Below are 23,574 nucleotides of genomic sequence, written 5' to 3'. Positions count from 1 at the left end.
ATGTGATATACGTGTAGGCCGAGATCGAAAAATCGGATTTTTCCGCACGGTGCTTTTTTTACTTTATACATACGGTAGGATAGCCGGGCTCTGGACGCTTTGGCGAACGCGCGAAACCGGGAGCGACTGGAAGGAAGCGGAGAAACGATCCAACGTGGCGCTGCGACGCGCGTGTGCGGCGACAGTGTCGACGCTAGTTACTTAGACAACCATTTAGGGGTATATGGGATATTTCTAATATTTTTAAGCAGCGATCGTTTCTTATGTGCGACGCGTACAGACACACGCGAGAGATGGGGAGGAGGAAAGACGAGATCGAGGCGAGAATCGAATGGAACCGGAGCGGACGTGGACGCGCGTCATGGAGATTCGCCTTCCGCTCCAGAATCGCGATTTTTCCCTCGACTTTCCGACAATTGTATTATATCGAACACGAGTCGCGTTGTGGTCGATTGTACGTAGACCGAATTGTCATCTGTGTAGCGTTATGTATAAAGGCGCGAGAAGATTTTTGTATAAAACGTGTACATAATTAATATATATACATATATATATATAAAATACAAATATAAATACGATTATAAATACGAACGTAAGCGCGAATATAAACACGAATATACGTATGAATGTAAAGAAATATATATGTGAAAATTACAGACTTTTGCACGTTCAATCGAATAACGCGTAGAATACCGGTCACTTCCCCGACAGATCCAGGTAAGTACCAACAGACAGAGCCAGCTAAGCTAAAAAAGTATACGTATATATATATATATATAGCAATCCGATAAAAAGGCAAAGACTACGAAGAAAAAGAGTGGACGATTGGCTTGTGCAGCGTTTGGAGAAAAGCTCTGGACGGAGAGCCACGCGACGAGTGCAAGGGCCAGGAGCGTCGTCGCGATGCGAATTCGACCGAGGGCGACGCGTATTCCTATACGGCGCGAGCTCGCAGCGGCCATTTCCGAGCATTCCTGTTTTTTTCGTATTTCAATATAAACAATCGCCGAGCGAATTTTCCCTGACGCACGGCAGTGATTTCTGGCCGACGTGACGGCGATGCCTCCGTCTGCGAGCGCGACCCCGAGTGCCCTCGCTCGAGGAACGCAACTCGTTTCGATTCTTCTTTAACCTCTCCTTCTGCTGCCTGCCTGCCTGCCTGCCTGCCTCGCCACTCGCTAGCCTGCCTGCCACTCTTCCTCTTCGTATGCCTGCTCGCTCGCTACGTGTGCAACGCTCACCCTTCTCCACCTCCAACCCCCCCCCCTCCCCCTGCGATGCCTCGCGCTCCTTTCGTCGGCAGCCGGATTGGCGAATTTTTTTCGAGAAACCGCGCGAACGCGGGATCGCTAGGTGTCGGTTGACGCACGAGATCGCAGCGCCACGGGTACACTCCGGGCGAACGCATAAAACGGGGATAAATCACGCCAAGGATGGCGCGCTGCACAGGGCGGAGAAGCAAAAACCGAGAGATCGCGGGCGACGGTGTGGTGGCGCGCGAACAGCCACGAACCAGCCGGATGCTTAGAATTTCGATAAATCTAACTTGGCAGCAGAAACAAACGGCCAGGGAGAGAGACTTTTTTTCCCCGTGCGGGCACCGTCGCGGTTTTTGGCTCCCGTTCAAAAATCTCGCGTCTTTTTTCGCTCGTCAACGACTGCCGTGCGAGCACGGTAAACGGTGGAAAATAACGAACACGCCACGAAATCGCGCTCGATCCGTCGTAAAAGGCCGATCGAAAGGGGAACCGGATAGAAGCGGGGGAAAGCTGATCGCGCGGTCCGTGCTCGTGTTTCGTTGTTCAGAGCAATTTTGGAGCCAATCCAGATGTCGGGAAACGCGGAAAAACGTCGGAATCGGTGAAAAATTTGCACTCGTTTCGGAAAACACGCGAACGCGATGCGACGAAGCGCCATCGTTTGTCGCGGGACGCGTCGCCCTCTCGTCGCGAAACGCGAGAACCGAACGATACGCGATTTGGGTTAGGTTGTCTCGATGCGCTCTACGAGATCAGGGGGAGAGGGGCGGACCGCGATATCGTTCGACTCGCGATTGCGTCACCATCTATTAACGTCTACCGACTGTCACCCGGTATCGACGATATCCACGATATCGACAATATCGACGACGATCGTGGATCCCCCCGCGGGGAACGGGTTAAACTCGGTCGACGTTCGATTCGAGATCGAGATTCAATGGCGTCGCTTTGCACGTCAGCGATGTCGACGATGACGACGATGACCACGACGACGACGACGATGATGATGATGATAACGAAGCTCGAGTTTCGTTCGACGTGGACCTCGGAGTGATCAAAGGGTGTACGCGGCCCGTCAAACGAACTTCCGTATCCGTCTTCCGTTTCTTGATGGAGTAATGCGCGTTCGTTGTTTCAATTGGTAGTCGCAGCCCACACGCGACTCGCGATTCGTTCGATGGTGCACGTCTCGTCGGCCCGGTCGGTCGCTGCGAGGACGCGTGGACGCGACGAACGAGGCCGTTTTTAACGAGCTCGCGCGCCTACCCCGTGCACGCGGTGCCGCGTAAACGAGAGGCGGTTGCTGCAGCACCAGTTTTTTCCTTACCACGCACGCACCGTGCGTGTACGCGTACGCGCCGCCTTCTCCTCGCCACGCCACTCGCCGCTACGTTTTTCCGCGTTCGCGCGATTTACGTGGTTCGCTGCGCCTCCACCGCCTTTTCGACCAAGCGTCACTCGCGTAACACGGTTCCGCGGAAAAGCAACGGATTTCGAGTCCAAGAGGACTATTCGTCACCGGAATCGATCCGATCGCCTTCTCCGACGGCCTCGGGCACCGCGATAAACGACGTGTCGCGGTATCCGCATAATCGTTCGATTTGTACGCGTCGTTCTTCCGCTCCTGACCATTCCCGTCAACCGACGTTAAAAGCCCCTTCGTTTCTCCTTCGTTTCTCACTCGTTTCCCTATCCGACTTCGTTCTCAGAGAAGACAAATACGGTTTGTTCTTTCCATTTGTAATACCCAGCATGTGTACGGACACGTGTCTACATATGCATACATACATGTATGTGTATATCTATTTCTTTTCTCCGCTACCTCTTCCCCTTTACCGTCCAACTATACGATGGAAATTGGTTCGAATATCGTTGTCGTAACGGGCAATTGACCAGACCTATTAAATTATGAATATTCTCGTTACAGCCGTCTCGACTTGTCCTGTTTGTTACTTACGAACGGTAAATACGATCGGGGAAACAAAAGTAACGATCTTTCCCTTTCTTATCGATGTTGCCTTCCAAGTATCTTTGACCGCGAACTAGCGGAATCGGCGATAGAAATTGCATCGACACTCGAAACGTTTTCGCGATTATCCCATTAGCGCCATCGACCGATCGGTCCTTGAATCTCTTACCCGCCTGACACTCTTCTCATCGATAGACTTCGAGATGACAGATAACCGTGGGTAGAATTTCGATACCCAATCGAGATACGGGAATTTCTGTCTAGGGGAATCGGGTAAACGAAACGTTATTTCGGTTAGAACTTGCACCGTTGGTAAGTTCGGTTTCGCGATGTTTAAATCGAACATCGTTCTCTCGAATCTCGTTTCTTCCCTTACGTTATCCTGCTTCTTATTACGACTTGAACGTACTCCTCGATTCCAATCTACTTCTACTCGACCGAGATAAAAAATATTTACTTTACCGAACGAATGGCATCGATCGAAAAAGTAATCGAATATCTCGAATGATAACGAATTTAATTGACAAACGTAATTCGTTTAATCTCATCGGCTTTTCGATATCGATATCTAAAGCTTGAATCTAAACATCCTGTACTTGACAGAAATGTCAAGTACTCGTATAAAATCCGAATATCGTAAACATATAAATGTCGAATGCGTCACGATGGTAAAAGGATGGTAAAATTTAACTCGGACATTTGCGTGATCGATCAAATGGACGAAATATTTCTAAAGTTATTTTTCTTCACGCGTGTTCTCTTTTCTACGAATTAACTGTGGGGAATTGCAGGAAAATCGATCAAGGATAACGTATCCTTAAACATAACCAAAACGACAACGTGCTCCCGTTTCTTTATCGGTATTTCGCGGTCCTGCCATTGTCGTCGGTAAATTGTTCCACTAGGGAACAAAGATGTCGCTAAGCAATCGATACCGATATTTAGAGATGTAACGTTCGAAGCAGTGAGAAACATTCCGAAAGTCGTCTTCTAACCGGTAACTATAAACACTCGCTGTTTTTCACGTGTTTCTATTTATACGGTTTAACGGTCGTCTTTTTGCTCTATGACGGAACATCAGGTAAAGAATCTTTTTACGAACGTTAGAACGAACTTGCTCGTTTGTGATGCTGACCTAGTAAAAAATTATTACCGCTTCGTCCTGTACAACAGTGTATAATTCGTGTTACTTTTAGGTTTGGTGCACGGGAACGTAAAACCTCCAGGCGTGGGAAGCGAGCTGGTCCAGAGTGTCCTAAAATCACGAGAAGAACTTTGAAAACGCGCAAGCAGGACATTATTGCTGTTCTCGAACGTCTGTCCATGGATCCAAGGATCAATCGTTTATACGTCCATACGACTGTCTATGCTATGGTTGTTTTCCTTCTATTTCTCGTTTGTTCGCACTTTATCGTGCAAAATTTTCCGTCACGGGTAACTCGTGCAACAGTGGAGACGCGATACTATTAAACGTTCTCCCATACGCATCGTGTAAATGAATGTGATAAATGCGAAGAATCACCGATCGTAATGAGTTTGTCAGTGTCGCGGTTAAATCGGTCTACGAGAATTTCGAACGGGTTGAAAGAGAAAAAACTTTCGAGCAACGGCTGAGAGGGCGATAATATTTAATCGAATCTCGAAATGTTCGAATAAAATAAGCAATAGCTAAAATAAAAAACAATTTATTAACGACAATCGCTATAATTACACTGTGATGTATCGCGCGTGAGAAGCAGTATTCCACTTCGTATATCGCCTATTTCTTTTCCTTTCCTTTTCCTCGAACTGCTCGATGATAAATCTTCGATCAAATCGCGCAAGCATACTGTTATACATAGCAGAAAAATCGGCTTTGCGGTTTCGGTTCCGTATTCGTCTTATTCAGTTCGAATACTAGCTCGCATCTGGTGAATCGGGATGTGCAATCGATCGGGAACGTAAATGGAAATCATACGAGGAAATTAAACGGTGCGACGAAACACTTCTCGGTCATCGTCTTGTGCCCCTTCCTAATTATTTACTTTTGACATGCGATCTGACAGGCAATGCGTATCGCCGATGCGGACGTTTGATACTGCGACGTGAAACGTCACTAGGAAAGGGACTACGAATCGAACAAACGTGTGCTAACGCAATAAGAGCGACACTGCAACGGTTGTGTTGCGATTCTGGTGATGTAGTGCGTGACTCGACGCATTCACAGCCGCTGACGTAAAGTTACGTCATGTGTAATATAGATGTATAATATAAATAATAAACATCCTATTTAGGCGTTTTTTCCTGTTTTAATATCTTTTTTCCAAACAGTGACGATATCTATCGGGCTTCGATCGAACCTCCGCTCGTTTTGTTACATAAACTATCGTACGTCGATAGCTGGCCAAACACATTCACCGCGGAATGTATTCTTCTCTACTGCAATGTATCCTTTGTTTCTTTCGTGTGTCTTAGCCGGACATAATTAGACGTTCGTCTTATTTTTCTTTATATTAATATTTTATCTTTGTGAATTTGGAACGGAAATTTGTTTCTTTTCTTTTTTCTTCCACTCGATACAATAAGTACTTACAAGTATGATATTTTAGAACGAATTTTACAAACTGTTTATTTATTATTCAACGAATGCAGCCTGTGGCAACCAGATTTGTATCCGTCTCCTTCTCGATTAGCGTTGAATGTTAGGCAAGTAAGAAAGTTGAGAAAAAAAGGGTTAATATAAGTAAACTTATAATTTTCAACAAAATCGTAAGGCGGTACATCGACGATTGATTTCAAACTGTAAGATTCCGTGCGCGATCGAAAAGGTACGATCGGTCGATGGATTCGTTACATATTCGTGCAGCGTGGGTGATTGAAGTACAAGCGAGAGAGAAAAAAAATTCAACGCGATAGTTATTTGTTCCTAATTAAATATTATAATATAAAATTAGCGTCGAGATTTAAGATACTGCCAAAACGGTTAATTTCGTGGCAGCTAACCTATCAAGAATACAAGACAGAGTATCGAAACACGCGAAGCTGATTCGATCGAGTAAACAACGAGGATACATCAGTGAAGAGAGAAACGGAACGTTTGCGACGAAAAGAGTGACACGTGTCTCGCAGCGAGAATCAGTCTCGATACTCTAAGGGTATCTCGATCGAGACGTTAGTTTCGATTACATTTCGAGATTTCGACGTTCGACGCGCGAGTAGCGTTCTGTTGCTAACCTCGCTTTTTATCGATTAAATGCAACGCAATCGAACAGAGAACAAAAGAGCAAGAAAAGAATAAGTAGTAACTTTGCATAAAACACGATATCTCGACTGAAATTTCTCAAAACAGTCATTTTCTACCGGGCAATTGTACTCTTTTCATCTTTATCTTACTTTCTAAAGGCAAGTCAATTAATCGAAGGACAATATTAACCTTCAACGCGAAACTAACGTTATATGCGTATTGTAACGTTATTGTATTGAAATTAGACGTGCACGCTCATGCTAACGTGAAAAGTGAAAGCAGTCAACAATGATCAATGTTTTTTTGTGTTAAGAGCCGTGTTCAAGAACAAAGGATACGTTCGATAGCGTATATCGACGACCAAACGTGTCGCATATAACAGTGATCGTTTCGTGGACGCTATCCGAAATATTTCTAACCTGAAAAAAATGAAAAAGAAATGTATCTTTGACACTGTATACGATATCGTTATTTGCATAATTTCAAATTTGAAACGTTCCAACTAATTTAGCGCTTTTCACGTAATTATTATTAGAGATTGTTGCACGCAAACTACCGTGATACGAGAGACAATTAAACTCTCCGCCGGAACGAAATGTCGTAAAATACTTTGACGAAATATTACTCGCTCTTTATTCGACACACAATTCGATCAGCACTACTCGAGTGCTTTTTAATATTTACAACATACACCGACGACAATTATCGTATAATCTATTGAAGTTTTCTTTGAAATACGTTCTCAGAAAATCGATAATAACACGTACACGCGTGTACGCATACGTGGCGTGTCACCTTCGGTTAACTTTTAATGTTTCGCAGATGTTTCATTCGAATCGATGTATTTTTTGACAATTTCCATCTAAATTTCACGAATTATATAATTTCCCAACCTATTCAAGACATTGCGTCTCTAATGCGTGTGTACTTTTATGCTCAGGGCACCAAACACTTGTTGCATCGAAGGCATCTCGTGGCTATTGTTTTATTTTATTTAATTCTCTTCTCAAAATAAATAAATCGCGATTACTTGGTTCGTTTATACGGTAGCATTGGACGTCAGGGTATTTCTCTATCGGTATTAGAGTATCTGAACTCGACAGCAACAAGTTGCTAAGCTTGGTAGCGCTCTCTCTCTCTCTCTCTCTTTCTCTCTCTCTCTCTCACCCCCCTTTCTCTCTCTCTTTCTCTCTACCTCTCATTCCTCCCGTATCTCATTCTGCTTCTGTCTCTCGCATAATATCCTTTCTCGTTTTATTCCTAAATCCTCTCCTATCCTCCTCTGACGCTTCTTAACCAACCTTTCTTTCACACGTTTTACGCACGCGCAGACACACGATTACGATGCACCCTTATATACACTTACACATTCTCTCTTCTTGTTTCTCTGTTTTTCGTTTCTACCGGTGCAAAAAATAGTGTTGCTATTATACCTTTTACTTTGTGTTTCCTGCGTTTAAAAACTGTCGGCTTAAATCGTACTTCGTAAATCTAACCACTCTTTATCGTTAAGTTATACATCGAAATCTGTTCATTTTATATGACGTAAAAATACTCGCACTTCGAGCATGAGAGTATGGAGTGTATTAACGTTACATTTTATCAATGTCCGATTAACACGCGGTTACACGAACTATTGCGTTATTCGGATTGACAGAATCGAAGATGTAACCTTCGAAATACATCGATACACGATCTATCCCAAGATAATTGCTCGACCCAGTGTTCCCTTCCTATCTCGCGATGCGATCGTGAAAGCATCATCACGAATATTTGCTTCGACATCGCGCGAAAAGTTACGATGGAGCCGAGACCGTTCAAAAAAGCAACAACTAAGCGACTTTATTATGCTCCACACTCGTACGCTAGAAGTGTTTGCGAACAAAGCCGTACGAAGCTAATGCATCGTAAACATACATATACGTGCAGCAACATCGCGTTGCGTGAATATCGTTAACGAAGACACGCCGGATCGTACCAGGAAGGAGCGGATAACCTCTATACAAGTACTATCAGCCGGAACGCGATACGTCTCGAGCGTGCACACATACGTAAGTATCTTTGTAAGTTACTACCTTATGGATATTTATTTAGATGCTTTCTATCTTATTTATCATTAGTACTATTACTACCACGGTGCCCTGGCTGTCGGTAAACTACACAATGTATAGCTATATTTATATAGCTAAATAAATTAAATATATAGCTATATTCGAAATAAAACTATATTCCTCGACTGAGATTGTGTTATGCGCCATACGTGTGCTTCTTTTCCCTTTGCGTGCAAATAGATTTTGCGTAATTCAATCGCTGCTGCTGCTGCTACTGCTGCTGGACACTGAGAGATATTGATTTCTCGAATGACGTTACCGCGATCAAGTTCGACAACGAATGCAGGTTAGTTGGACGTTACTCGTCCGAATGGCAAAACAAATGTTTCTAATTCGAAATTGAACGGAGCGTAGTAAAATTGTGCAAATAAGATTACTCGCGGGAAATTTGAAGATTCGAAATTCTGTGTATAAACGTAGATCTCTATTTCGATTAATGTAAAATTGCTATAAAAGATACATCAGTTACTAAATTACATCGGTCATTTCTTGATCATCGATCGTTTCCTTTCATGTTGTTGCACTACTATCTATGTTTTACCCAGCGCCGTGAATTTTCTCGCCTTTCTTTCAGTTTTGGGGTTGGGCTGCGCGGTGTATACGTGTTTAGGAACCTTAATAAGGCAACGAAGAAGCCCTGAATTTTACGAATGTATTATTTTTTTTCGTTTCCACACTCTTTAAAGATGCTATTAAAGCTTTACAATTTTCATAATGCTCAGGCACGAACAAAACCATTTGTAAATTATTAATTATTCTCTAAGAGAGAGACCCGGTACCTTGTATGATTCTCCTTCTACGCGTTTTTTCATTTTTCATAAATCCTAATTCTTCTCTTATTCGCTTAATTAACTGCGATACATTTTATTTCGTAATACATTATATATATATATATAATACACGTATATATACACGTATATATATATATCGATACAAAAAACTATAAAGCACAAAAATTACGCAAAAGCTTGTGCCATGATACCTACATATCGTAATTGGATTATTCCGAATTACAGCGTTTCATCATAGCGAAAATATATAATTACGCGTAAATAAAAAGTTAAAAGAATGTTCGTCGTACACCGTCGTACACGAATTTTTAGATATTCCTACAAGATGATACGATTAACACAAAAGTTAAACAAAACCGTCGAAATTGAACACATTATCGGCCTTGTCGAATATTCTCCCAATTAATTTTTCGTGCAATTCATAGATAACATCCAGACAAAAGCTCTCAAAAAATATATAAATATAAAATACCTTTCCCTTTATACTAACAAATTTTTAAATTTTTTTCAGGTGAAACGTAAGCACAATCGAACAGAGTATAACATTCGTAAAGTTCAGTAACCGTTAACAGACAAAACAGCAATTTGTATACAAAACTTTTAAACAATATCATATCACAGTACTAGCTATAAATACAACGTTTAAAAGAGAGCTGAAAACGAGAGCTAAACCAGTGCTTGGGGAGAAAGGGAGAAAAAAAAACATCGAATGAATCTCTACACAAAACTTGTACACACTCTGCGAGAATCACGGGACCGAGGCTCCATCTTTGCTTTTATCGTTAATATTTTCACTACCGAAAAGATAAGAGGGAGGAGAAAAAGAAGAAGAGGGGGAGAGAAATTAAAAGAGAGGAACACAGAGAGAGAGAGAGAGAGAGAGAGAGAGAGGGGGGGGAGAGAATGAAGAAAGAGAGAGCTTATTATGCTACGCGTCGAAATTCGGATGGAAATAATATTCACGATAGAACGGAAAACAAACGTGTTTTATAGTTGTGAAATCACTAAAAACGTTACAGTGCGCATGAAAATATGTCGGTTTTTCCTTATCACATGTGCAACAATTTTCGCACCTGCTCGTCTTCGGAATATCTATCACTCCGTTCATTGTCCTTTGTAAAACAACACGACGTTTTACACATTAATCGCCTCTCTGTCACGTTCTTTTTTTTCTTGCCCTTTTGCCTGTTCTTCCTTCTCATCTTCTTTCGCACCTTCATATGATAAAACGTATACGTACATAGGTACGTCGTGTTCGTCTCATCACGTATGTACATGTAAAAGCGACTGGCTGCCGATGATTGACTGGACCGTATTCAGATGATAAAACGAATCAACCATCCATTCGAGATGCCGTTGATGACAACGGAGGGTACGGGTTATGTACCAAGGCCGGAATTCCAGTTGCGTCAGGCTGCTGACTGGTTGAAACCGAGCAAGAAATAGAGTGTTGCTATTTCTTGATCGGCGTGCCTCGTTGCGTCAAACCTTCGAATCGTTTGAACGTGTAATTAATGAATACCCAGTCCTTGTATGATATTTCTCCGTCTTGAGGCATCGGCGCAGATGCTGTATAGTAAATGGAGAGAAGAAAAAGAGGAAATTACATCCAACCTTACAACGAATAATCGAATAATCGTATCGCTCTTTGTCTGGCTTTTCTCGTCGAGACAAGCGTCCAGCGTACTTACGTATTTCCAATTTCACGTCTGGAAAGTCATCGAAATTGGAGGTATCATCTATGGAACGCACTTCGACTGGAATCGCGGCTGGTCTCTCTCTAATGTGTTCCCAATCGACACCGCGGAAGAAAGGAGCTAATTTAAGCTCTTCGATACCTCTTTGCGCACCTAAACGGCATTTCGCAAGAATAATCGTGAGTAAGTACGACCAAGACTATCAACCTAGGATATATTATCGAGATACTAAATCCAAGATATTAACCTAATCTTCTGTCAGCTTCGCAACAAAATCTGATTATGGTATCCTTAGCTTCCTCGCTAATGGGAACCTCTGGTGGAAAAACTAAGGTCTCTCTCCAATTCATTACCTTTCTGTACGTTTCTTGAGGATTCTCGCTGCAGAACGGAGGATATCCTGGAACGAGTACGAATATATTAATACATTCCCTGTCTGGGAAACGTCGAAAAGCAGATGATACGCGTTATACTCCGCCCAACACCGGAAACGTCGTTCAACTGTGGGAGAACAAAGTATAGTACCTATGAGCATCTCGTACATGATAACTCCCAGGGACCAGCAGTCACAAGCAGGTCCATAACCAGTTTGCAAAAATACTTCCGGAGCTATATAATCGGGCGTTCCTACTGTACTATAAGCTAACGCTCTCCTATTTCTTTTCCAGCTCTCTGCTCTTCTTTTACTATCCATCGCTCCGCCACTTCCGCTTCCACAGGATGTCACTGTAACAGAACGGTTAAATGTCGCTTTACGGAGGAAAGAACGGACGAAGAACCTGCGGAGGAATAGTGTATAATACGTAACGCTCATTTCGTAGATTATAGGTAATCAAATAAACGGAAGGGTGAAAAGAAAAAAAAGTAGAAAAAACTAAAATTTGATTGCTTACTGAAAAGCGAGTGCTTACTGAAATCCGAAGGCTTCGCTTGACTGAGATCTCGGTAGAAATCGGTTCTATGAGATTTTTTCAAACCTGTACATAGCCCAAAATCAGAGAGCTTTATATGACCTCGTGCATCCAATAACAGATTGTCAGGTTTGATATCTCTGAAAAAGATTAAACCGATATATCTACATGCATCGTTCCGTCTCTATTTGCTCTACTCTACACTTTACCTATGAATGAAACCCAGCTTGTGAATAGAGTCGATCGCCAACGCCGTCTCGGAGATATAAAACTGCGTGCACTCTTCGGAAAGGGTATCTTTCTTCATCAGCAATGTCATCATGTCACCTGGAATTATCACGATTCGTCATTGTACGCTCGTAAACACTCGGGAACAAGGATCGTAGGATGTCAGAGCCTCGAATTCGATACAAATTGAGAAGAGGTCGTAAACGTTTATCATAATTAGGTCACGCAACGCAAGCAAAGTGTGCGTAATCTCGATTCGAAACGGAAACGTATCCATCCTATCTATGTTTATGTCACATACATATACATATGCGGGTTTTGTAACAATAATTCCAGACCGGTATATACCAGTACGAACTTGGAGATAACGGCATATTCCACGGTGCCAAATAAATGTTGCGAAAGAGAAAGAGAAAGAGAAAGAAAAAGAAAAAGAAGAGGAAGAGGAAGAAGAAGAAGAAGAAGAGGATACGAAAAGGATAAGACGAATAGACGAAAAGCAGAGGTGGAAGAAGTTTGCATAGGAATAAAAGCTTACCGCCTGGAAGAAACTCCATGATTAAATACAGGTTTATAGGATCTTGAAAGCTATAATACATTTTTACGACCCACTGATGATCCGCTTCCACCAGCACGTCTCTTTCGGCCCTGACGTGCGCCACTTGCTCCTTTTCCAGCATATCGGCTTTTCTTAGAATCTTCATCGCATACACGTGCCCGGTGTCCTTCTTCTGCACGAGTCTCACCTTTACGGTAGATCGATAACAAACAGCAACAAGATTACAAACGGAGATTACTTTCAAACCGATCTCGTCGTCGTTATTCGTTCGCAGGTACAGTTCGATCGATCTATCATCGGTAATATCAAGGTTTTTCGCGTCGCAGGTTTTACCTCTCCGAAAGCACCTCTGCCGATAACTTTGAGAGGTTCGAAGTCTTCGACGCCGAGCCGGGAGCGTTTCAGGCGAAGGAATTCCGTCTCTTTCTGGGCATGCTGTAATCGCTTCTCCTGCTTCTGCTGCTCCGACAGACCCTCGTCTTTCAGCGATTCCTCTAATTTCGCCAGTCTTTGTTTTCGCTCGATATGCTGAGCTATCAGATTACTGTAATAATTCTCCAACGTTACCTAAAGTCAGAAACACACAAATCTCGGTAGAGAAAATAAACGGTCCGCGTGGCTTATATATAGTGGGAAATAGGTTAAGGAAACGATGCGACATCGACTAGAAATTTGCTAGAAGGGGGATACAAGGAAGCGGAAAAGTGGAAAGAGGGTACACGAGAGAGGACTCACCTTGGCCTTTGTAGCCTTGTCCAATGTATGGCCGCTGAAACGGATCGTGCTCTCTGTGGCCGCCATCTCCAACACCCCTGTAATACATGCAAAAGGAGGTCACCGAGTGTCGCACACCGATCTCCAGAAGCGAGGTCTCGCGCCATGACAATGACACGAATCCTTCCGCACTCGAATCCCCGGATCTAGTTAGGAGCTGGTCGCCAAGGACCAACGGTGCGAAATTTCGAATCGCGATCGATCCACTGCGCAACCGACTCTCGCGTCTCCGAAAATATCCCTAAAACGGCCAATTCTTTTCCCCACCTTCGCAACCACGCACGTGCACCCGCGCCATATTAGTTGCACGATTAGTCGTTACTCCGACGAAGCGAAAGGATCGGAGAATATTTATCAGGGACGCGCGAAAGACGGACGGTACACGCATCGTATCGCAGACTAGGGGATTTTTAAGCTAAAATTTCCCTGGATAATGAGCCGACGAGGGAAACATATGCTCATTAGCGAGAAGAATGGTTGATTCGGCATGCGTTTGGAAAGCAACGCGAACGTTCTCTTGCGTAGAGCAAAGGTTGACTAGCCTTGGAGTTTATTAAATAATGGCCGCGGTGAATGATCGTGCAACGCGCTCAGTCCAGTCAGCGTCTGCGTACAAAAGACACGGAGTCGAATCTGTCTCTCGCCGAATGCCACGCAACGTCGGTTAATATCGTTTACGGCAATTGCTTTCCACCGCGAGTCCTTAGGTTCGAATATTATCGGCAACAACTCGTTCTATTTTCCGTTCTCCATTTCATTCGACCAAGTGGGTTATACATACTCACCGCGGCAGCTCGAGTGTAACGCAAAATCAACGCCGCTGTTCCCCTCTTACGTTTCCGCGAACGCGAAGACCATTTTATTCCCGACACGAACACGAACACGAACACGAACACGAGCACGAGCACGAGCACGGAATGGAATGGAATGGAAGAAATCACGGTACACTGGATAGATTCGCCAGGTTCGCGTATGTCTCCGGTACACTCGTCCTCAAGGTATATTTCGCGATCCGATCCTCGCAGAACTAGGGAGTAGGTACAATGACGTCACGCGCTGATTACATTACGGACTACAAGGCCGCATTAAACTATTCTAGAAGCCGTACTTTGCACGTCTCTTGCGTCCAGTGTGCAAATAAAGGGTAACATAAGACACGCGAACTGCGTTCCTCGTCAGCTCGCTACGCTTCCCGCCTCTCCATTGCGGCTTCTGCAATTAATCTCTACGTATCCCGGGCCGGACAGTCCTCTCTGGCCGTTTCGAGTATCGAGGAATTCCTCGAGCCACGGAAACCGTGACGCACGCGTCGTAACTCGACGATTCGTGAAAATCCAATCGCGCAGGGATGCGAGAATTTGAATTCCGTTCGAAACGGTGAACAACCGTCGGATGCGTATAGCGCGAATCAAAGATGGTGACCGGCGGTGCTCTTCCTTCCGTCGCGTACGGCTTCTCTGCGACACCGATTACATAAATCGCGTTCGTATCGCGCACGCGATGAACCTTTCAACGGCGAAACGCGAAGAACGTTTTCATCGTGCAGTGACGCGAACCGTTATTATTTTCGTTGTTAACCCTCCCCTGTTCTCCCGACCTTGAGCAGTGTCGAGAAGTCAGCGACACGAGCAAGCGCGATAGCTTTGTTTTCGAAAAGGGCCGGTGTCCGAAGAGATTGCAAGAAACGAACAGTATCGTGGCGATTATATGTAACTGCGGGATCAAGAACGCCGGAGACACGGTGATAAACGATGTATACGCTGTCAAATTATGCAATAGCTTCGAGCGCAATGCTTACAGCCGAACCGCTGACATTTCAAAAACCTTCGAGTTAATACGCTTTCGCAAACGGCTTTCCGTCTCGGTCGTTGCACGAAACAGGAGTTACAATTTCCTCGAAAGACAAAGCAAACGTTAATTCTCGTTAAGGAGCTGTCATACGACGCGAGAAATCGAGAGGCGACGAATATATCGTCGAATTGGAACCCTTTAAGATATACGGAGTATATATCGGAAACTAATAAGACTATACCAAAGTACAGTCTAAACGGCATGTACGAGATAAACGACAACGATCGCGAACGAGCGTGAAATAAGAGTATGAATAGCTCGCGATACTGCTACGTCGTTGAACTTCGGTTAGAAATCGTGTGAAAGTGAAAACGCTGATTGCATCGCGCTACGGTGACCTCCGATACGAACTGACAAATAGAAAACTATACACATTCGAATCGAACACATTGCTGGATAAATTGGAAAAAAATTCAGTTCGCTCCTTTCTCGTCTTTATCACCGGCGACTGACGGCTACGTATTTCCTTTCACCTGTTAAACCATTTCCTTACGTTACTTTACAAAGTTAAACGATCCGTGTCATCGACACATCGCGAATTCGCGCGTAACCTCTTCGGCTCGAGTGCCGACAATAGCCGAAAACAGCCGAGTACGTCCGTGGATCGGGCGCCAACGGAAATCGACGAAAACCAACGAAAGTTCACGATTACCGAAACGTAATTACGTATTACGTATATAATTTACTATCGTATTTGGCCAATTGTTTTATGTTGTTCGTAAAAAGTGCCGTGTCGACTCTTGTGCAATTCTTTGATGTAAATAGTTATAATTGACTTTTTATAGTGAAACACGTGTAATATAAAAGTGACACTTTTGGCGGGAGACAAGACTCGCGCCAAAGAGGTTAGGATACGCGTCTATCGAAAAGATCAAAACGTTGGAATTTTTCGTGATACGTTCGATATTACGCGAAGGGATAGGAGAACACAAACTGCAGAAATGCATACGCAGCATATGGCACATTATCAACGTGGCAAAATATCGCGCGATACTGAACGAAATTGATGCGTCAGCGTCGGCGTTTTCGCAATATCGTATCGTTTCGTCCACTTTCGGATACGCGTGTCGGGTATCAAAGGCACGTTCCACGATCGAGAATTTGCATCCTTTTCAGCGCTTACTCTCGTTTCCTCCCGTCCCTACGTTTCTTCGCGTTGTGTTTGAGGCAAACATCGAGGTGTACCGCGGACATATGCGCCTCTCTCGCCGGTCCATACAACGAAATAGGGCTCGAATTAGCGCTAGTGTTGTTTTCATAGAAAGTATCAACGATGCGGCAAAAAATCTTACACCAAGCACACGAGTGCGCGTCATGCGAAAGACTCGACGCGTTGAAGCAAACTCGAGTAGCACTACGAGCCGTCTGCCGCATTACCATAAGTGGATCATCGAGGCTTTTCGTCCGGAAATGGTGGTCAAAGCGTTTCGAATAAAAATCTCGAAATTTCTCTTTAATTTTCTCATCGAGGCATAACGTTTTCCTAAATACGTTCAAACGACTCGACGCGAGATATTTCGAGCATTTCAAAACTCGTTTATATTTCTTGAAAATAATGTATATAGGGTGCAGAATTCGTCGCCTAGGGACTTTTACCAGTGAACTAGGAACCATGTGCATTCGGGCTCTAGTTAAATATCAAAGTTTCCTTCTAATCGCGAACCACAAATTTATCGATCGATCGTTGCAATCAAACATGGCGAATGCGACAGGATTAAGCGGGAAATAGAAAGGAGAAAGGAGAACGGAATTTCATACTGTGTATACATAATTACTCGAAACGTTTATTACGATTTTATTGCAATTCGACTTTAGTCGGCGCTCGCTACGCGTTTCCATGCATAGTAATGCGTATTGGATGGAGGAAGGAGGGAAAAAAGCACGAAGGGGTTGCGTCGGGAAGTGGTTAAGGGCTGGGAAGGGTCGATTATACGCGGTGTACACGTATCGCGCGTTATACTAGCGTGGCGACTATCGAGAGCATGAGTCACCTATGCGTAGGCGTCTCGATGGTAATGCGCTTATCGGCGCGGGCGCTTTTAGAAATTATTTACATTCGACGACCGTGTAAATAACGAAGGCGAGCAGCATCTAGCTCGACACACACGTATGCCACAGAGTAATTCCGGAAAACCGATTCTTCTCTACGCGATCGACGGTTACAACGTTCCAACGACACACATTTTCAAACGCGTCACGTTTTCGCGACGGTGAATGAACGGGTAATGACCGCCATAAGAATTCCGTGTACGCGTTCTTCGAGATACTCGCGATTCCCGATCGATCATTCCCGTTTTCGGATTGCGAAAAATCCCACTGGTGAATCACCTGCGCGGAGGGTCAGTTCGCCGGCTAGCCAATGGCGCGCGTCATCCACGCGTCTTCGGCCCAACTTTCGTCTCTTCTTTCCAACCTTCCCAGAACTCGCATCTTTGTCCCCGCCTTCCCCGAAACACTCGTCTATCTTTGCGATTTGGTCCCAACTATCTGTTCATAAACACCACGGTGAAAGGGATACGGGCAAATCATATCGCGAAAAAATTTTGATTTCAACGAAGGTCTACGCGTATGTAAAGCGTGATGAAAATTTTTTTCGAGGGGAGCACCTAAACGGAAATAAAAGTTTTGCTATTTTTTCCAGCACCGAGTATAATTTTTACTGTTCTACTGGAAAAAAAATTTTAAGCAATTTTAGAGGTGTGTTTGACAAGCTATATTCGGTGTATTCGATAAAGTGTTCCATGTAGGAAAATCAGAATTTTCTGATTAGGTGAAATTTTGATTGAACGTATATTTCAATTATTAATTATTTTCAATTATTTTTAATTTTAATAAGCGCGTAAGTCGAGTATGCATCTTGACATTCGTGGTTATGCTTAAATTTTCGCTTTATTTCTGCGCCTTATGTCATCGTTTTCCGCTCGTTTTTACCCGTTTCATTGTTAGGGTTGGAATTAAGAACAGCGTTACCCTCGCTTCTCGCTTCTCATCACGTACGTTTATACGAGGCGATATTTTATGCGATGACACGCATTAATCATTGCACGTGCATCTCGTGCGAAAAAGCTGCTGGATTTCGTTCAAACTCGGCTCACGATCAGCGATTATTTGCATACGCGATCACAATACGAGACCGAAGCGAACGCGATCGTTTTTCCTTACTCTGGCTGTGTTATAATCCGCCGACTACGACTATAATGCTTTGCGAGACCAAGGAACCTTCGCGACCAACGCCAGAATTTCCACGGATCTGAAAAGCAGCGCCTAAATTTATCTCGAGGATACACGCGGCCACTGCCGACTGCAACATCGATCGATACCTTGCCACTGAATTCGTGATTTCGTTTAAGATCTCCCTTTTCCATTATTACGAAACACGTTTATTCCATCGAATTAAGTAGCACGTAATTAATACGAAAAAAAAGGTACGTGAAATTAATTCAAAGATCGAATCATTTAAATTTGAATTCCCACTTTTTGATAGATCGGCTAACGCCAAAGATCGTCAATGAGAAATTTAATTTCGATTCACCGGTATGGATTGAAAATGGCACCTGTTTCGGTGAAGGTAGTATGTCTTTATTAGTAACGTTTCCCATGGTCAAGTACGACTTAACTTTTCGAATCGATATGGAGATATGTATATATTTTGTATAGAGTTCTTTGTGAAGCGAGCAGCTGTATCGCGTTAAATAATCGAATAACACCTCGGAATGTCTGGAATATTCGAATGGGTGTAAAAAGCAATAAGATTAGAGAGGAATAATCTGCAAAATTTCTCACTAACGTTGTTTCGATCAGAGCTATCGGAAGATCGGACAAATAATTGACAATGTCGCGAATAATCGATCCCGGCTAATTAGCAATAGAATAGCGCATATTTGCAAATAATCATTGCGGTCAATTTTTAATGGCCTACGTATCGATTGCCTGCGAGTAAAGCTAAACGAGAATCCATCGCGCGGTATAGCGGAATTAAACAAACGGTACATTCACCTACAAAGCCGAACGACCATACGATTTTCTGAGAAGAGACCCTTTCCGAAGCTCGTTCCCCGATTCCGCTTCTTTTCAACCGTGTCGATTAGAAGCACCGTTTATTTTCGTGACACCGAGCGAACCTAGCGGCGGAAAAAAGAATTACTCTGATCCACTTGGCTGACACGGCCGATATGCCTGCTCGATTGGAATCGACGGGTCAACGGCAGCTTTCGGTGAAACGGGATCGAACGTTCCTTTCTTTCCACACACAATTTTATCTTCGGCTATTACCGATAAATGCACTCTTTGCGAACGTCGTAATTTGTACTTTTCAGAAGGTACAAAGAACTGTAACGGTTGTTCGTAGGGAAATCCAATAACGCCAGTCCGAGTATTTGTCGCGCCATCTGATTAACGCGTCGATCGTCGCGCCACCTGTATTTGAATTTCCAATCAAGTTTCTAACGGAGTCGGTTTAATGTTTGAATTTCAAAATTTCACGAAATTAAAAAAAAAGAATGAATTTTTAATTGGCGGTGATAGATATCTAATTTACCGATTGTACCACCAATCGCGACATCTCTCGTTCCAGTTAGGTTTAAGAGATATATAAACGTACGTGTTAGGTTCGTACGTTATGTGAGCTAGTAAGAACGTTACTTGTATACCTTGTGTGAGTCGGATGTGTCTTATAGCGCTATCGAATACATAGTTTATAATATATACACACACAGCCATATACAGTTTCCTCGAGACTAACCATTTGCAGTACAATGACGAGTCTAACTCGCCACGAGTTCTTCGTGTCAAATCTCGCATATTAGGTTATGAACCACACCTATTACGCGACTATATTTTTCTCTAATTTTATCACAGTGGTTAACCAAAATTAAATACTTCTCTGATATGTAATTTTTCGTAACTGAATTGTAGCGCAGGGTTTAATGATAAATTATTTTGGAAATGAACCAAATTAAATTTCTAAATAATAATATATAATAACACTAATAGCTATATAGTAAATTGTTATATATATAAAAAGAAAGAACGCCTAGAGAACAAAAATAAATTTATGGCGCTGAAGAAGCATACTCGATTTACACTCGACGTGTTAAGTTCTGCATACACAAAGCAAGATGTAGCAGACTCCTCGCTAGATGGCTTAGCAGACGTAGAAATAGCACGTAATACCTCGGCGGAGCGAGACATTGATACGTTTAGCTGCGAAAGAGATTCGCGAGATATTTTGAAATATGGATAGAATAATGGCGGACAGGGTCGAGGAAGAGAACGATTACTCGGAAATGTAGGGCAAGTTCGAAATGCGTATTTATGGCACGGCAGTTTTTGCAACGGAAAACGGCACTTCATACGCGACCGGTTCTAGTTCAACGTATCAGCTCAACTTTTTCCATCCTCTTCGCGTGTCTTCGTTTCATTTTTCAAAATCGTCTGCCGATTTTGGACATCGCGGAGTAGCCGAGTGTGTCAACGATCGCTGCTCGTATTCGCAACGTAAATACCGCGCAATCGATCGGGATCCGGTCATTTTATTCAGGTCAAAACGGTCGTGTATCGGTTCAGTGGCAAAGGCGTGCCCCGAAGAAAGGATTTTCCTTCGAGTGAACTATGAAATCGTGGCAACGATTTTCAGGCAGCTGCCTCGACAACCTAACCTCTCTCCGATAATTAATCAGTGAAGCCGATCCTAGGAAACCGAGTTCTCGTTTCAGACTTTGCTCCAAATAGTCGCAAATTAGAAACTCTAAACGCTTCGATATTCGATAAATCCCAACTTCAAAAAAAAGAAAAGAAAAGTAAATAAATAAAAAAAGAAAGGTATGGAAATTTCCAGAAGAAGATAATGTCCCACAGATAGTCAGCGAAACGGATCCTAGAGAACGTATTATTACTCAGTTCGGATCGTGTCCTAAATAACTGAAAATTGGAAAGGTAAAAAAATTTGGCTTGGAATGAAAAATGGAAAGGAAAATGGAATCTGGTTTTGAAAAGCAGGAGTTACTAAGGTATCAAAACGGACGAGGCTACTTGTAGAATAATAAATGGTAGATACGGCGAAAAGACTGGAAGAATAACAATGGTCGGAGCGCGTGTATATAGGTATATCTGTGTCACGCGGATACCCGAGTCTGAGTCATTCGCTCCCGTTCGCTCGCACAAGAGTTCGTTGCTCATCGTGGCTTCGTATCGTGCCCCGGTCCCGTGCTCTTTCACCTACTAACGGTCGCTTTACCGTTCTTCGACTCTTGCCAAACGCACCGTTTCACATCGACCACGCTCGAACGTGGAACCGCTTAACCGGACACTTCCTCCGAAACCGATTCCATCTCGCGCCAACTGCGATTGATCGATGAAAAATGTCCGAGGGAGAGGTTATAAATCGGTGGACGAGAAGAAAGACAATCCGCAACGAAGAGCAATCGCGAACGCGTTAAATTCGTGGATGCTTGTTTATAGTTTGAAGATGAACGTTTGTTCGCGGTTTACGTCACGCGATGTACGCGTTTTACGAGGACACGTTGTTCCTATTTTAGGTATGCACGGTATTAGTCGATGCGCAATAAAAGCGTCGGTTTGCACACTGAAAATAAATCGTTGTTCGAAGCACCGCTCGAAATACCGTGTCCAAGGATTACCGGTCAAACACTTGCCTCGGACGCGTCACGCTCGTGGAAAGTGAGAGATAAAAGATGGCGAGTGTATCGAGTATCGGTGGGAAATGGAGTATAAACCAACAGCTGGAACCAGAAATGGTCCCATGGCTTGGAAACATCTCGCGAGAGATGGAAATATTTCGCGTGCCTCTTGTCCGGTGGTTATACGTCGTAGCATTTTACTCGATTTTCCTTTCTCGGTTTCTTCAAAGAGCGCCAACTTCACACGGGACGCGAGTCGACCGTCGAGAGTTCTCGGAACGGTTTAAACGACGCGTATTCCACGGCGCGATGGGTTTTATCGTGACAAAAAAGGGTCTAACGTTACGTAAAGGTTCGAGGAAGATCGAAGCTCGTTACGATACGTAAAGGTGAAACGTGAAATTTGTACTTTCCTCGTTATCGTTGCTGAAGCGGTTTTACGCGACTGCGCATCATTCGATTCGTCTTTGGTGTCGGTCAGCTACGAATATCGCGTGGTCGAGGTGGTATCCAATTTTAGCGGGTTTCGTGGAGACCGTAGAACACGCAGAGGTTGGAACGGCTACGAAAACGCATCGAGTAAAAGAATGCACTTTCCTTCGTGTCCTCGCAACAGCTTCTCCCGTGGATCGACGATACAACGGCGACGACGACAACGACGAACCACTAAACGGTTGCCCACGTACGACTGTACCACGCGACCTTCTCGTCATTCGAGCTTCTCTCCGAAAACACGGCAGAAAGGAGAGCGCGACGGTTCGAACCGTGCGAAAGAAACGCAACGAAACGCGTCACACGAGTGCCAGCCGGCAACTCCCGGTCTCTTTCTCTCGTCTCCTCTCTGTGTTTGCTGCGCGCCGAGATCCTATACAGCCGGAGAGGAAGCTCGTCCAGAAACACTAGCACAGACCAAGATCCACGACCGGAGGGGAGGGGGGAATAGAAGTAGGAGGAGAAGACCGAAAGTGCGCGCGACTACACGACCACGAGCGCGACCACGACCACGGACCACACGACGTCGCGACGACGTAGACTCGTCACCTGATCGCGATTGCCCGCCTGCGCTCCTGCCGTTTCCTTTATTTTCCCCCACCAACCCCTCTAGCGGTCATTCTTCCTTTCCGCGCGTAGAACTTTCCCCGAGCACTCCGTGCCTAACCGATCTTTCCAGTTCGATCTCTTGGCTAACGCAACTTCGATATGCCTATATCCCTCGAACTCGTTTCACAGTATGCCCTCGGCCAACCGCGACCTCTAAGCAGGCGACCTCTGGAACCTCCACGTTTTCGGTCACGTGGCACTGCCTGCAAATGCGCGCGAATCGGTGCATCGACGAACGCGCATGTTCTCTACCGAGTCTGTGGTCTCGTGAACTCTGCTTTTTTAACTATTCCTATAAATCTCGTGCTTGCTATCTTCTTTATAAAATGACATTTTGACTAAGCAGAGAAAGGAAACGGTGTTAAATTTATCGCATCGGAATACGAAATCCTGGAAAGTTAAATAAGCAACGACTCTGGAGAGTTCTGTGCGATTCGTACGTGCCTTGACGTCACGAGGACG

General features: G+C 44.1%; 1 protein-coding gene across 13 annotated transcripts in view; it reads right to left on the bottom strand.

Moving 5' to 3' along the window:
* Positions 1-10,206: 10,206 nt before the first annotated feature.
* trc (Serine/threonine-protein kinase tricornered) overlaps positions 10,207-23,574 on the bottom strand; it is a 51,631-nt gene continuing 38,263 nt past the window's right edge. For 8 of the 13 annotated variants that reach the window (XM_017896658.1, XM_017896661.1, XM_017896655.1 and 5 more), the window contains 9 exons: positions 13,484-13,560; positions 13,082-13,315; positions 12,728-12,935; positions 12,171-12,288; positions 11,944-12,101; positions 11,576-11,776; positions 11,298-11,450; positions 11,045-11,203; positions 10,207-10,922 (listed from right to left, as the gene is read on the bottom strand). In XM_017896658.1, the coding sequence (XP_017752147.1) occupies positions 10,807-10,922; positions 11,045-11,203; positions 11,298-11,450; positions 11,576-11,776; positions 11,944-12,101; positions 12,171-12,288; positions 12,728-12,935; positions 13,082-13,315; positions 13,484-13,560 (1,424 nt within the window). In that variant the 3' untranslated portion in view covers positions 10,207-10,806. Of the gene's footprint in view, positions 10,923-11,044; positions 11,204-11,297; positions 11,451-11,575; positions 11,777-11,943; positions 12,102-12,170; positions 12,289-12,727; positions 12,936-13,081; positions 13,316-13,483; positions 13,561-14,307; positions 14,535-22,424; positions 23,044-23,574 lie in introns of those variants that run through there. The other 5 variants (XM_017896659.1, XM_017896657.1, XM_017896663.1 and 2 more) reach the window with 4 other exon arrangements.

The sequence above is a fragment of the Eufriesea mexicana genome, unplaced genomic scaffold (genome assembly GCF_001483705.2).
Source record: "Eufriesea mexicana isolate 0111107269 unplaced genomic scaffold, ASM148370v2 scaffold320, whole genome shotgun sequence".
Taxonomy (NCBI): Eukaryota; Metazoa; Arthropoda; class Insecta; order Hymenoptera; family Apidae; genus Eufriesea; species Eufriesea mexicana.
Note: the sequence above shows the minus strand (reverse complement) of the source record. Positions and strands in the feature narration are given on the sequence as shown.